The sequence below is a fragment of the Uloborus diversus genome, chromosome 6 (assembly GCF_026930045.1).
Source record: "Uloborus diversus isolate 005 chromosome 6, Udiv.v.3.1, whole genome shotgun sequence".
Lineage (NCBI taxonomy): Eukaryota > Metazoa > Arthropoda > Arachnida > Araneae > Uloboridae > Uloborus > Uloborus diversus.
This window is the reverse complement of record NC_072736.1, coordinates 53,987,360-54,004,424: the sequence shown is the minus strand read 5'-3', so window position 1 is coordinate 54,004,424 and position 17,065 is coordinate 53,987,360. Positions and strand designations below refer to the sequence as shown.

General features: G+C 30.9%; 1 protein-coding gene across 1 annotated transcript; it reads left to right on the top strand.

The window, feature by feature from the left end:
- The first annotated feature begins 262 nt into the window (after window positions 1–262).
- LOC129224759 (DNA-directed RNA polymerase I subunit RPA2-like) lies at window positions 263–16,413 on the top strand. Its single transcript, XM_054859307.1, has 8 exons — window positions 263–464; window positions 4,051–4,128; window positions 4,959–5,018; window positions 7,097–7,168; window positions 9,856–9,975; window positions 14,346–14,411; window positions 14,565–14,639; window positions 16,387–16,413. Exons 1-8 carry the CDS (start codon window positions 342–344, stop codon window positions 16,411–16,413), a joined length of 621 nt encoding a protein of 206 aa, XP_054715282.1. The 5' UTR covers window positions 263–341.
- Window positions 16,414–17,065: the final 652 nt, after the last annotated feature.

The following is a 17,065-nucleotide window of genomic DNA, read 5'->3' as shown; positions in this document are numbered from 1 at the left end:
TTTCACTTTCACATCAGTGCAATCTTTCCATTTTTTTTTAAATAACTTTTTTTTTTGGAGTCCCGAAATAATGTTTTTTTTAGCAGTCTGTAAATCAGTTGGAAAAGTCATATCCAATTTCAAAAGAATTTAGCTTATTATTCATGGTTTTGCAACTTATGTTTCATTTTTTAAAAACTGGAACTTCAACTTTAATGTATTCAACAAATAAAAGCACATGGACCGGACCGGCGGCATGCGTAAACAAAATTTGAACGCGGCCTAATGTCTGGGAATTCAAAGCCGGTTATTGCTTTTGCTTGAAATTATAAATTATTTCTTTACTTTAGCAGTTGATAGCTATGGATCCGTATACGGACCTGAAAAAAACGCAAATAGAAATAGTAGAATCCAAGCCTGATAAACCCTCTCTTCGAAGTGTGCAAACTGAATCATATGGCAATCCTAAAAAAGCACAGTATAAAGTAATTTGCAATATTTACACTTCTTGTTAGTTTTTTTTCCTTACAATCTATAAACTGTTAGTTATTACGCAGTATAGCAGTCAGTAATACTGTTCCAATAATGTTGCTTTATTTTAATATTCGGGGCCTCAATAGGATGTGGGGGGAAAGCTGATTTTTCATAATTTTTGTAACAATGGTAATAATTTCAAAAGATTTTTCATAACTCAAAAATTTCCGTATTATAATGAAAATTTCTTGTTCCAGTTACCGATATTCTGCCTTAAATTCCTAAAGAGGCACAATAAGAGAAAATTGTGATATGATGATTAAAACATTTACAAATTCTCTTTACATTTAATAGAAACTTCTGTTTAAAACTGATGAAATTAAATACATTAAAGTGAATGAAAAATTTTTATTCGGTGCTTGTTAAGTGGGTAGTTAAAGAATTTAATCAAAGTTTTTAACAATTCGTACTGAATTCAAGCAATGTATGAGTTGATGAAAAAGAAATTGTTTTTCCTCCATCATTTATGAATCTTTGCCGTTCAAAGAAGATTCAATATTATGTAAATATTTTTTTTTTCTCTTTGGCAAGTTTATTTATGTTTTATGGTCATTCGAAAATGAGAAATATTTTTAAAAAAATTCTGAAAAAGCCACATTTGAATCAATAACGTGGAGGCCCAAAACTTTAGAATGCAATATCTCAGTTTGGGCTTGGCTGCAGGTACCACTTTTGTGCTTAACATTGGCAGAAGTAATATTTGGATTAGCTATACACTTGAAAATTGAAGATTTTAATTAGTAGTTGGGCCATTTCACAACATTTTGGACTACTGTAGAGTAACATGACCTTTTTTTTGCCATAACTTTTTTAATTTACTGTTTGATTAGCACATTATTTTAATTTGTATTTGTATGATAGTTGTATAAGCGCAAAATATAATAATGTGTTGATCAAACAGTAAATTCAATAGTTATGGCTAAAAAAGTCAATGCACCTTGCTAAAAAGTAAGGTGTGATAAAAAGTATTGATGTGAGACCAGTTGCAGCATGTATGTTTGTCTAGGGGGGAAAAGGAATATATTTTGTTAGAGGTTCAAATCAAATTTTGTAAGAACTCTCCAAATTTAAGCTTAAAAATATTAAAATCCCTATGTACAATGAGTAATCCTAAGATTATTTGGGGGGGGGGGGGGGCTGTGCCTTTTTGACTCCTAAATATGTCCCTCATGTTTGAATAAAATAGGAATTATACTGCTTCAATCACCAATTCTTATAGAAAACATATATATGTGCTACAATCAGATTAAAATTATACATAATATTTGAAAATTGTTACTCAAATGAAAAGAAAAAAGTCATTTTAACAAAAAGTAGCCTGTAACTTTGTCTAAACAATTAATATGCGTAAATTTAAAAGAAAAAAGCTAGCAATGTTTATAGTAATTTGCATACTACATCAAAGTTATTTCAAGGACTAGGGGTAAGACTAACAGACATAAATTGCCCCATTTCATAATCATTCACTGTAAAAAATTTTGTTTTAAATATTTATTGAATTTGCTTATTTATTTTTTGATTTATGTCTGATCTTAGATCTGTATTTTTAGATAGAATTTTTTTGTCTCTGAGGTACAGTTTTCAGGGGTCTGTCCAGGATTTTTTCACAAGGTCCGTTTTTTGTGAAAAATCAAATAATTTTGTGAAAAAATCAATTAATTTTGTGAAAAATCAATTAATTTTGTGAAAAATCAAATAATTTTGAAATTTTTTTTTTTTTTTTTTTTTGTAAAAACGCAAGTTTAGACTCTTGAGATGGTGGAAACTGCATCATTGACACTTAAAGTTGAGTATTTTTCCTTCTTTTCTGTTGAGAATATCATTCTTGAGTGTTTTTCTAGTATTTGAGGAGCGGGGGGGGGGGGGGGCAGGCATCGCTCATTGGGAGATGGGCACCCCTCAAGTATCCAATATTTAACTACCATTTTACAGTTACAAATTATACTAGAAATATCACTTGTATGGTATTTAAAATAACTGCAAGAAAAAGAAATTCAGGCAGAGGTTCAACATTTAACTTTTTATTAACCCAAAACAGTTTAAGAGCAGTTTCCTTTAAAACTTATAAACTCCGTGATTTTTACAAAAAATAAAAAAAATATTTTATTTGTTTACCTCTTAACTAAGCGTAACTAAACATCGAAAGTTTGAAAAAACAGATTCCCATAGCGGATGCAAAGAGATTGCAATCCTCAAAGTGAAGGCATCAAAAGTATAAAAAGGGTTTGTAAAATTAATATTTTTGATAAAATTATTTTAGAATTGCATTTTAGAGTCCAATAATAAACATATCATTAATATCTGGACACAGTTTGAAGCAAAAAGAAAAAAAAATAAATAAATAAAATAAACAAGCCATCGATTCAGCATTTTAAATTATTGACTTATAAAAGAAAATGGAATTCCGCTTTAAAAACTTGAAATAAGATTTGTTACAAAAATAAAGAGACTTTTCATTTATTTGCATCCTAATCAAGCGAAGTTAGCTCGGAAAAAAAAAAAAAAATATGATTCTCATATTGGATGTGAAAAAATTGCGTTTTTCAAAATGTAGGCACCTATAGAAAAAGAAAAAAAAAACGGTACATAAAAGAGTTTATTCCCTTTTTAGCATTGAAAAACCAAACCCATATAACTTTCTCCCAAAAGAACAGTTTAACATCGCACCACCGTTTGAACTTGGCAACCCTATCAGAAGCGATCACATCCCCCCCCCCCCCCCACTATCCTTTGCAGTTCTAAGTTCATTTCGATGTATATTATTGATTATTAAATCATGAGTGGGGAGAAAAGTGCTTACTTCGCCTATTCAGAGAGTGTTGATGCTGCAAACAAGCCTTTCTGACTTTCAGCTGTTAATTTCTTTCAAAGAAACCAACAACAGGCATTATATTTATTTGGCCTTAGTAATTATTTATGGCTTGCAAGAGCATCGCAAGGGTGTGGATTTTTTTTTTTTTTTTTTTCCTCTTGCAAAATTAGCTGATTTTGACTAGTTGATTCCTCTAATTTAGCTTTAAAAAAGTTTCCAAACACTATCGTTTTTATACAGGAAATATGCTGTATTATTTTAATTGAGATTTGCTCTTTCAATAAACAATTTGAAAGATCCGTTTTTGCTTATCAGAATTTTGTGAAGGGTCCGTTTTGGTTGATCAGGATTTTGTGAAAGGTCCGTTTTGGTTGATCGGATTTTTGTGAAAGGTCCGTTTTGGTTGATCGGATTTTTGTGAAAGGTCCGTTTTGGTTGATCGGATTTTTGTGAAGGATCCGTTAACGGACCCAAATATGCTCTGGCCAGACCCCTGGTTTTTGTTATTGGTTAGCAAACGTTTTTTTTCAATGTGATAAGTTTAATTAAAATGAAAGTTAAAAAAATTACTGAAGTTTGAACTAAGTACTATCATGTAATAGATTTCTCAGGTAAATAGATAACCTAAAAAATAAATAAATAAAATGGGTAACCAATTGTATTAAGATGTGTTTTTGTAGATCAAAACCTTTCTTTGTCAAAGTGTTATGTTTTGTAATTTTCAGGCCATTCAAGATTTCAGTCGAGCCCATGTACAATCATTCAACTATATGCTGGACGAAGGCTTAAATCACATGATTCAAGTAAATAAAAATATTTTTTCTCTTATTTGTATAATGCTGAATTATAAAAAACTTTGCATTTAGATTTGGGAGGAAAAAAATCAAAATAGTTGTACTTTTTTCTAAAAGCCATTAAGTATCTAATTACATTATTAATGTAATTAGAGCCATTAAGTATCTAATTACATTATTAATGTAATTAGATACTTAATGGCTTTAACTTTTGATCTCTAATTTTTCTTTTAATGCTATTATAAGCCTATTTCTGTATCTTGGAACAAGAAAAATCAATGAGAAAACCGTCAATTAACCTAGTTGTCTTTTTTGCTTCCTTCTGACTCGTGCCTAAATCCGGCAAAATTTTGAATGCTTCAAAGCTTTTGTCTCATGTAGTATTAGGAATAATGCACATGTAATTTAAAACTTTTAATGATACTTGAATTATAAGTGGCATTGGTTGTTTCATCTGTAGATAAAAATATTGGTAGTTGAAAACAAATTTTTTCGGACATGGCACTCAAAGGAGTAATAATCAGTCTCCCAAATTGCTCCAAATGTTCATGCTTTGTGGCTTATTTTTTGTTTTTAAATTTAATGTTTGGTGTTAATTTGATGGTATATCATTTAACTTAATAACATTTCCCCTAAGCATTCAAGAAAATAATGTAGAATTTAAGATTTAAATCAGCAAATGCATTTTGATAATTTTTTAAATTGAACTCCTTCTTATTTTTCAAATGAAAGGACCACTTAACTATTTTATTTGTAATGAGTTGATGCGTTAATGGAAAAATTTATTATTGTGGCCTTTTTTTTATATTATACCAATGTTTTTACTTTTGTATTTCTAGAATATTCCTCCTCTTGAAATTGGTCTAGCCAACGGTGATCAAATAAAAGTACAATTTAGGGTAAGTGTTTTTTCGCTTGAATTCAAGCTAATATTAGACAAATATTTCCAAATTGAGATCATGTCAAAGAAAAAAAAATCTTATAAATATTCTTATTTTGAGTAAGCAGGGCAGTAGAGAGGCTATGTCAGTTCAGCAGGAAATTAGGGACACGGCCCTTGGAGGGGGGGGGGGGGGGGTGTTAAGAGTCAAAATAGTAAAAGTTTTATAAGTTTTGGGGAGGAGGGGGACCCAGCAGCCAATGTGACAAGTGGTTCACCTAGGCTCTCAACGGTACTGTGATTAAGTTTTTGTAGTTGAGTATTTACTGTGTTTGGAAGAAATGTTCCGAAACCTGTGAGGTTTCGTTTAGGGTATGCTGCTTCCACCAAGGGCGCACAGAAATTTGGGGGCCCGTCACAAATAACTTTTCTGCCTCCTCCATATTGTTTACCCCTATATTTCCCCCTTAGTTTTAGAAATATTGGGCTCCTTTCAGGCTTGGACCCGGAAGCGAAAAAAATTACATATTTTGGAGATTCTTCAAATTTGTATGCTCAAATGTTGTGCTTTCGTCCTTGAATGATTATTATTTTGTTCTTTATACTTGTTACTATTCGAGTGTATTGGGTAAGGATTTAGTTCGATTTTTGATCATGTCAAAGTGGTGTTTTTTGCATTCTGCTAGTCGATAAAGAAAACAAATTAAAGTAGCTATTGTATCTCCTATTTATTACTGTTGCAGGTAACATCGGGTATTTTTGCTCGCGACTTTTCTTTGCTATTTAAGATCTTTTGAGGGTTTGTACTTAGGAAGCTGTAGGCTCATGAAGATAGAATTTATCATTTAATTATTTATAAGATACGTCATGTTAATAAGCACCAGAACAAGACCAGATAATAAGTTATTATATATATATATATATATATATATATATATATACACAGTCAATTAGCAATAACTCAAATCTAAAGGGACCGATGAAAAACTTCAACTTATCTCTTGTTTTGATTTTCAATATTTTAATATTACAAAGCATCGAATATTTTAATTTATATGTTTACATAACAGACAAAATTACAGAATTTAAAAGTTTTTAAGCGCAATATGCTCAGTTTAATCACAAATATTGAGAGAAAAAAAATCAAAAGCTTAGTTTTAATTTCGATACTGCTGGAACCACTTGAATAGAGCTGGTGCTACATCTTCATTCGTTTCAAATTCAGATTCATGGATTCTACCGCTTAGAAGTTTTTCTTCTTTTTTAAATATATCATGGACAGGGTATACTTGCTTAGACATCTTTAATAGTAAGAAAACTCACTCTGTCTCTCAGGAGATTATCAGCAAATGATCGAACTGAAGAATGAAGGGGACGCATCTTAACTTAGGTTAGTCTTGACAATGACAACCTGATGGCTTATGACAACCTAATTTGCTTTTAACCCAATGATGGCTCAAAAGCAAATTCGTAATCCAGCAAAATTTCAAAGTGTAAACAGTACAGTACTACAAAAGAAAAAAAGCCAACTCATTTCCGCACGTGCAACTCTTTTATCGCACATTGGCTCAACAGGTGCTCTTCTTGCTTTAGAGGTCTATTGTGCAGGAATTGCAAGTAAAGGTGAATTAATTTTTCTCTCATAGTCACTTGTTCCTTTCTTTCTTTCTTTTTTTTTTTTTTTTTTTGTTCTTTCGAAATAAATTTTGAGTCGTCTTTGAGAAAACTTCGAGTTAAAGGAAGTTAACTTTGAGATATTAAGAATAATTAGCATTGGATCAAAGATAAAGGGATCGGGACTTGATAAAAACTTTGAGTTGTGGTAATATTCGAGTTATTGGACTTCAAGATATTGCAAATTGACTGTGTATATACATATAAAATTTATATATCAATTTTAAACAGCAATTCTACATGACAAAATAAAAATTTAAAAAACACAATAATATTACAAATATTAACATGTGCAGTGATTCTACATACTAATTGTTAACTTGGCACAATGTTAAATATTTCGTTAAAGTTTAATTTTGAAGTAAATATGTTTGCATTTGATTTGTTGTGCTAATTTTTTTTTTTCAAAAATGTTTTTTTCAGAGGTGCTGGATAGATCCGCCTGCAATCAAGCGTGGTACAGTTGCGAAGACTAACAGAGTATATCCTTCAGAGGTAGGGGAAAAAAGCCTTTTTTTTTGTCTCTACAATAAGTTCAATCAAATTTTGAAACTGTTCTTGGCTTAAGTTTGGTTTAAGTTGTGTGAGTGTGCGTGGAATTCGATTAGCTCATTCACATTTCAGTTTATAGCATTTGTTGCCCCTTTCTTTTTTCTTTTTCTTTCTATTCTTTGTTTTTCTAAAACAGTTATAGGTGAGTTATCTCATATATATTAAAAACATCTGAGAAATAAGTGAATCAGAATGTTCTTCATTATCCAATGAAATCTATGATGATAATGACAGATCCTCAATGTCTACATTATATATCGTCACCTCAGAGCAATACTAAGACATCTAATCCCGGAAATAACATAAGATATCCAACTGTTACTCTGAGGGGATGATATTTATATATTTTTAATTGCACTAATTTATGGATCATTCATATTCATTGTACCTGTTTATAACCAAAATCCAACAATTCATTTAAAATTCTCATGCATGATTCATGACCTCAGAGCAGGAATTAGTAACAGGATGGGGCAAGTCCAATGGTTTGCTTAGGGAGCACAGAGGCAAGGATCCCAAGTCACATGGTTCAACTACGAAGAATGAGTGACTTGTTTTAAATAACACAAGTGAAACAAACCTGGTATCTTTCTTTACTTTAAACTATAGGACGTGGCTTCAGATTATTGCTTCAAGATTTGAAAGCTTTACTCTGTCCACCTTTTACTCCTTCTTGATGTTGATGAACCGTGGGATGAGTTACGTGGAGTAAATAGGATGTTACAAATTACTCCTTGCATGTGCTCTTTTTGAGCTAGGCTTAATGGGGCCAGATGGTTTGATATGGCTCATATCAAGTTCGGAGCCAATCACACTGTACGAAATTCGGTATAGTGTGAGGTGTCAAGTATCCTCTCATAGACTTGGTGTCCTCTACTACTGGATATTTCCTGCTGTGCCTGGAAGTTGGGCAAATAATTTCCTGTGCTGCATACAGTGAAGCGACCTCTTCTGTGACATGGGTGTGCCTGAAATTGAATGACCATGGATTTTGATTTGGTCTGCTGTCCACAAGTGGAACGAGCAGATGTTTTTCAACTCATCAGTACATCTTAAAGGTGGACGTAGCCTTTGTGTTTTTGTTTGCCAAGTTTTAAATGTGGACTCACTGGTATGAACATTTCAAATAGTTTTTCCTGGAAAGTACCAATGTTGTGGGATTGTTTTCAGGGTTGATTTGTTTAAATGAAGGGCATTTTAGAAACTTGTATTTTAAAATGAAAACGAAGTCTTATGATATTTCTTGGTGATTTTTGTTGGGTGGAGGAATGTTGTTTAAATTGTTTATATGGAGATTTATAAATTGTTTATATGGAGATCTAATGATTTTATAAATGTTGAATGTTTGTTTTTCCTATTTACACTTTTACTTGTTTGAATAAATTGTTATTTAATTTAAAATGAGTTTCCATTTTAGGGGGGTTTCTACCGGACCCATCATTCCACATCAGTTGGTCTCTCGGCCAACACGTGCGCAGACCATACCATCGTTATTTTTTTCAGTGTGGAATAAGTGGGGTATCCATCTGAAAAAGTTCAGTAGCATACATAGCCTTCGATACACCCCTCCCCTCGCAAGATTTACCAGTACGCACTCCCCCCCCTCCCCATAAGATTTTTTAAAAATTCTTTTAATATAGTGCTATTTTTTCAGAGCGTTCGCCCTCATACCTCTTGCGTCCCCCCCCCCTCCCGTCTGAGCCGTGGGAGTTGCAGGGGTGCTGTGTATGCCACTAGGTGTATCTTATAGTGCATTGAGAAACAACTAAAACTATACCCACATATGTGGGTAAATCTCCAAAACAGTATTAGTTTGCATCAAAAACTTTTAAACTTTTCCCAAGTTTAAAAGTTTCCGAGAAATGTATTTTTGTTAAACTGCAAAACTTGGTAAAACATGTCATTATTTTTTTAGAAATATTGAGAGTGACATTTATAAAGTTGTAATGTTTTCTGTAACTTTGATTAATGAATCAGTTGATTAGTTAGTACTTCATTGATTATCATCTAAAATTAAAATTAATGTACTAAAAATGCTAAAGTATTCACAAAATTTGAATACTCATCATGACTGATATTGCTATCAGTTAATCATTAAGGTAAAAAAGGCTAATCAGAAGGACAATAGTTATTTGTAATTTCAATTTAAAATTGAAATTTAAGTTTTTTCCCCAAAATATCTTTGAGTAATTCGAATTGCTTGTTGCTTTAAAATTTATGAATGAAATTTAAATTTATTGCTCTCATGAAAATCTTGTGGTTTGCTTTATCCATCAAAAAAACCTTTGCTGTTGTAATTTTGTTAACAAATATTTAATAAACTAAAATATTAAGAAGTAAGAACGAACTTTGAAGTCAAAACGTTTTAGTTTAATTTTTCTCTTTTATGTTTTTATAACTTGTGTTATAATTTCTTACTGTCAGAAATATGTTTATCAGAATATATTTTGTAAAATTAAAATTATTTTGTATTAAATATCTGCCTCTGAAAAATGATTAAAAATTAGTGTACGCATTAAAGGCCATTGTTCACAGGTTTTGTTTTCTTAATTTATTGATATCATTATGGTATTAAGTACTTTGATGATACCATTACTTAATTTTTTGATACCAACATTATTTTATTTAAGTGTCGTGGTCGACATGTTTCCTACAAAGGAGGGTTTCAAGTATCACTTTCATGGACTTTAAATGGTGTTGTTCAAGAAATCATAGAAAAACCTGTTGGTGAAATTCCAATTATGGTTAAGGTATGCTTTTTGAGAGTGGATCATTAGTTACTTCTATAAGCAATAACAGTTCCTTTTACTCCTTTTAGTTTCTGAGGTTTTTTTCTTCTTTTTTATGTGTATTCTACTGTATCAAATTACTTCAATATTTTGTTCTTTCTATTTTTTCCCTTTTTGAAGCAAAAAAAAAATTGTCATTCACCTTTTTTTAAAAAAAGTTGACTATAAATTTTACAGAATATCATATCTAATCTTGGATTGTTCACTTACAAGTAACCCTACCCAAGTTCCAATCACCGATTGGAATAAAACTTTGCACATTGATAGAATACTTAAAAATATTGAACCCATGTTTTTTTTTATTGGCAACAAACACCTTTAATGGGGTAAAATTTACCCCTATACTATGTATAATTGGTAATTGGAGGTTACAATATATTCTTTTACTTTAAATTTTAATTTAAATTCAAAAACTGATTGACAATTTGAAAAAACTAAACAAACTGAAGTTGACATGTTTCAGGATTTTTCTGAAAATACTATTAATAGGAGTAAACTATCCTTCGCACTATTACCCCGTCACAGTGAATGACCTGAAAACTTAAATCTATTGTAATAAGTTCACGGTATGTATCAATAGAAAGCTCTAATTTTTAGCTTTACAGTATTTTTTGAATCTTTATTCCATTATAAATAGGAGAGAAGTTACAGTCATTTGTAAGAACACCAAGGCTCGAAAGTTATGTTGCCCGACATGCCCAGGGCACGCAAAAATTCTGATAGGGCATGAATCTTTTACTCTTACGTGCCCGGCTGGGCATGGAATTTTTTATTCAAATATTTCTTCCTAAAACTTTATTATTTCGTATTTTACTGAAAAATGACCATATCTTTACCGGAGCTCAAAATTTATTTCAAACGCTACCGCTAAAATCATATTTGGAACTAATATAAAATCATTAGGAGTTTTCGGCAATCTGCCTCAAGTCGAGTGTAAAGGGAACTTGCTTGTTTTCTTTTACTGCAACAAGGATTGCCTTAAGTAGAGTAGAAAAAGAGAGTTGACTGTCTCTGGTTTGTGTGGAAATGATCTTCCCCTTTATATATTTTACCTGTTGTAAATTTTAAAGACTGCTTATTAAGCACTACTTTTTTATAATTTATATTAAAATAGTTCTTGATTCTGGTATAAAGCTGTTGAATTGATTTTTTTTTTTTTTTTTGGTCTGTTTAGGGCTATACGACAAATTTGAATGTTTTTATTAATATACAATAAAGAAACTTGGGCATCTAAAAATTCTAATCAGGCATGTATTTTAGACAAACATACCCAATAATGCATGTAAAAGTTTTAAGATTTTTCTAGCCCTGAAGAACACATTTTTAATTTTCTTCTCACATTTCATGTTCTTTTACAGTCCTATATTTTGAATAATTTTCGAAATAGAAATCTAAAAATTGACAGGTTTACTTAACTTGTCATATGTGTCCTTCATACTACATTTTATTGAAATCGGAAATGGTGAGGTCTAGAAGGTGATTTTTCTGATATGGAATTGCTCAAAGGAACTAATTGCGCGATGGATAAGATTACAAGGGATGTACCACCTCCTCTTTTCAGAAAAATCCTGAAACACATCAACTTTAGTTTGTTTTTTTCCCCCCGAATTGAAAATTATTATTTTAATTTTTGTAATTAAAATTTAAAATGAAAGAAAATATTGTGCCATCTAATTCCATACTACCCAATATTTAGGGGTAAATTTCACCCCATTAAATGTTTGCTGCTGATAAAAAAAGGGGGGTTCGATATTTTTAAGTGTTCTATCAATGTGCAAAATTTTATTCCAATTGGTGATTCACACTTGGGTAGGGTACTTGTTAGTTCCCTTCAAATTAAGGTGCAATGATCTAAAAACCATTCTTTCCTAATACTATGTTATTTCATTACATATTCTTCCTTCCTTAAATTTACCTCCTCCCCCCCTCCGGTCTCATTTTAATAATTTAATTTGTTCCCCATTAAAGCCTCTAAATTGCCCATCATATCTTTCATTTCCGAATCAGTTGGATTGATTTGTATGCATTACATTATTTGTTGTTTCTGTTTTATTATCTGTTGTCTAATTTAATGCAAGCAATGAGAAAAATGTTCAAAATAATTTAATTAAGAAAAAATAAACAATTCATGCCTACAAGTCTAATTATGAAACGCATATGACTATTAATCAAACAAGGACTACCAATAAAAGTGAAGATTCTAAATTTAAAGTTAATTCCGAAAAGCAAAAAGGCAGACAACTTCTTAATATTTGACTGATGCCACATTTAGGTGATTTTTTCTCCCACAACAGGAAAATATTTTAATTAAATTAAGTTTTTTTTTAAAAGTTTATTGAGCAATCATGATTGCTTATTGCTTTCATTTGACTGTTTTTGAGGTCCTTTGATTTTTCCCACCGCCACCCTCTGCACCATCACTGTGGACAGGCGGGCTCCTCACGCTGCTGCTCCTATAGCCAAAGCCGTCTCCAGGTTGCATCCATGTGCTACACACACGCGCATACATACACAACTACACACAAACACACATACATACAGACACTTACACATATACACACACAAATACCTACACACACACACACACACAAAACTACCCACACTTTCATGCCTGCACACAGACACAAACACACATGCCTACACACACACCCCATACACACAAACACACATATCCCCCCCCCCACACACACACTCGTGATTGCGAAAAACATAATTTGAATTCAAGATGTCAAAATTCAAATTAATTTTTTTTTTTGGTTTATTTTCATTTACTGAGTTTAATTTGTCTTATAATCTAAAATGAGTTTTTTTTTTTTTTTTTTTTTGCCTTGCTTTAACATTAACTATAAATCACTTAGAGGGACAGTTAAGTATCACCAAGAGTGTTTGTGTTCTGGTTATGCACTGTAATTCCAGCATTTTTCTGTTTATTAATGCATTCTTCTGTCTGTCTGTTTGTTGCTGGAAATCCGGTGTTTTCATATTATTCTTTTCTCTCATTCTCTCAATTTTTTTTCTTACCCCAAATTTTTAGCTAATATGTGAGTAATTGTTATTAATATTCATTTTGTACACCTGTTGAAGTCCACTCCTAAAATTATTTTACTTGAATAATTCTTTTATTTGCCATTTTTTTAATAATTTTTGTGCCTTCATTTAAAAAATGCAACTTTAAATTCAGTATGAGAATCAAATTTTACTAGTTTTTAATGCTTACTATGCTTTGTTTTGAGAGAAATACCTGAAAATTCTTTTTATTTTTATGGAAATCATAAATTCAATTTTTTTCAAGCAATTGTGTTTTATGAAATGAGTGAAAATGAATCAATTTTTTTTTCTTGTTTCATTTATGTCAATACATAATAATATGTTCATAGTATGCCTTTAAAATGTAATTCTAAAATTATTTTACTGTAAATTTCTTTTATATGCTATTTCAATACTTCAGATGCCTTCATTCTGAAAATTGGATTGTTTTGCATCCCTTGTAGGAATTGAATTTTTCGCATTTTTAATGATTATTATGTTTTGTTAAGAAGGTAATAAATAATTCTAATTTTTTTTATTAAAATCATTTAACTGAAAAATTTTGAAATTCCATGCTCTTGTGAAGTGAAATTTCATTCTTTGAGAGTGTCAAATGTTAAAAAGTTAAAACGCTGAAATGCTGGCTAAATTTTATTTTTGTTCCAATTATGTTAAATTTTTCACGTATGCATAATATCTCGAGTTAATATTTCACTTCTGCAATAACAAACATGTGAAACTTTTAAAGTTCGTGTTATATGGATTAGATTTATGTATTGCTCCCAGTTAAATTGTCTTTCCTTTCAAAATATTTGCAAAGAACAAGCTGAAAATCTGCAGTAAGCTTTTTGATTTCCCCTTAAAATGTTTTTTTTTTTTTTTTTTGAGATAGCTAGTGTAATACTAGCTCATAGGTAACTTTTTTACTCACTGACAATTTAATTGAACGTACACACAATATTTTGATTTTTGAAAATATTTGAACACAAGAAATGTGTCTTGTATGATTATTAAAAATAATTTATGTCTGTATAAAACTATGTTCATTTAAGTATTAATGATCTTAGTGTAAAAAATCCCCCGCCCCCTCCACTCCCAATTTTCTCTTAAATAACTTTCAGATATTTTCCCATAAACTCAGTCTCCCCTGTAACTAGTAGCTTTCAATTGGTAATTTCATATTATAAGTTTTATCAGTAAAGTGATTAAAATGGGATGGAAATAAAGTTAAATCAGATTTATCAATGTTTTAACTTGAACTACATTTTTAATAGTGAAAACTTTACCAAAATTTATATTTTTAGTCACGGGCATGCAATTTGAACAATCTCACGCCAAGTCAACTTGTTGCTGTTGGTGAAGAGGAAAGTGTGAGTAATAATAGTTTTGCTGATTTGTTTAAATATATGTGTCATGATTAACTAAATAAATATTTAAGTGTTTAGTGTTGCTTGACAGTTCTATTTACATGAATTTTGTTTTGTGTTTTAAATCTGTTAATTAGCACATTTTTCTCCCAATAGGAATTTGGTGGTTATTTTGTTATTAATGGTCTCGAAAAGGTTGTCAGACTTTTGATAATGCAGAGGAGAAATTATGTAAGTTTGGAAATTAATTTTTATTGTTAAAGATAATTCGCAGTATTGCCTTTTGTAGTTATCCAGGAATCAACCATTACAATTTGGAAAAGGACAGAGCAATTTCAACAATTCATTGCACCCAGGGTTCGTACGGGTCATGGAAATCCTGGAAAGTCATGGAAAAAAAATAAGCAAATTTCAGACCTGGAAAAGTCATGGAAAATTGAAATTTTCAGTCTAAGTCATGGAAAATTTTTTTCAGTCATGGAAAAATGTTCTGGGAAAAAGTAACAGTAACTAAAAGGAGTATTAGAAATCTTGAGTGATTTAGTATTGCACCATGAAAGCTATTTAAACTGGAAAATTGAACGATCTCAAAAAACATTGCATCCAAGTTCGTTTCCATCACTCCTAAATCTTTATTTTAAAGTTTATCAGAGTTTATCTCAATTTGTTGAAGGTTTTGGACAATCTTTAGTCATGCGATAGAATACAGAAATAGGGGAATTCTAATGCTCAAAAACAGTAATGCCCAATATATGTCCCGCAAAACTAATCCATGCGACCCACTGGTACATTCAGTGTCATTATTCAAACATGTTCTGGAATTTCTGAACATATTTATTTATATGCATTTGAAAATGTACAAATAAGTAAACAAGTACATTTAAATCAGAAGATTTACTTACTATGAAATGTTTTTATTTTTATTTTTTTAAATAAATATCTGGTTTAGAAACATGAATTTACTAAAGAATGTGGCTTTATTTTAAAGAACCAAAAAATTGTCAAGTTCACACTAAAAGACAACTTTTGAAGCAAATTTATTGAAACTTAGTAATGATTCATTCAACCTTTTCCCCAATTATTATCATTCTGCCTGTTTATAAAAAAATAGTCGACATTTAAGCATCATTCACTGTAGTTTTACTTGATTTAAACTAATATGATGAAAACAGGTAAGAGTTATTCAGTTTTTTAGGTGTACACTGATATTTTTCAATCAGGTAGTGGCATTCACATAGAAATTTTGCTAATGCTCATTTCCAAAAAAAAAAAAAAAAATACAAGTTTGATATTAAATAGTACTATTCTCTTCATGTAACAAGGTTATGAAAATTTTCATGAAGTCATGAAAAAGTCCTGGAAAATTCATGGAATTTTTTCATCCAAATAGAGTATGAACCCTGTGCACCATTAAACCAGGATTCTGCACCTTCATTACATTTTTTTTTAATCTAAATTTATTGCATCTAAATCAGTCAGTATTTTCTTATTTCATTTCATTTCTATCTATTCTTTCTAAACTTTGTTCTAAAAATATTTGTTTGTTTATTAGTGCAGAGTTACCATCACATAAATTGCTAATTTGCATTATTATCTAATTACTAAAGTATGTACCGATTCTTGGACAAGAGACAAAGGTATACATCGTCGCCTTAGAGCAATACTAAGATAACTTAATGTTATTTCTGGGATTAGATATCTTACCGTTGCTCTGAAACGACAACATGTAAAGGCAAATTATTTTATGTGATTAACTCGATTATACAATATTAATTTTTCACATTTCTGCCTTCTTGCAAGCACACGATTCTAGAACCATAACTTAAAACAACTCAATCCATGATGAAACTAAACTTAAATTAAAATATACACAGAAAATTTTCCTATACAGTAGACCCTCGTTTTGCACGGGTTTATTTTACACAGTTTCAATTATATGCAGGTTTAAGATTTGACACCTTTATTTTATTTCATGCAGATGAGTTTCGGTTTTACATGGATGTGACAATGCAAGCAGATAAAATTTTCCCTGCTTTCAAAATCCAAACTCCTAAAGATTACAGATTACTCTTAATCAACTGCATTTTGGCTTGCTAATAATCAAGCTTGGGCCACTGGAGACATCTTATGTGATTGGTTCCAGAGCTCTTTCAGAAGTAAAGTTATTAAACTCACACAGTTCAGAACTCACTGGAAGAAGAGCTTTTAGGAGTGACAAAGGAGGCCAAAACCAACAAGGATACCGACATCGATGACGCTCAACCAAAAACGTTCACATTGAAAATTTTGAGCCATTCCTAGACAGTAGAAATGATCTTTCTGATTTGTTAGTGAAAGAAGATTCTATCATGGAAATGACGCAAGTGATCATGGATGTGTTAATGTTCTGCAAAGAATTACCAGGGTGGCGACAGATCAGGGAGATCAGGGAAAAGTCAGGGAACTTTATTAATCAGGGAAAAGTCAGGGAAATATCAGGGAATTTGGAAAAAATAACAAAAAATCAGGGAAAATTGATTTTATAAAGAAAAAAATTTTTTTTTGCTTTACAAAATTAATTACTCTAATTCCCTACGCATTTTCCGCCAATTATCTGTTCAAAAAAAGTAAAATTATTGAGGTGCGATTATACACTGTCGCATATTTGTGCATATTTT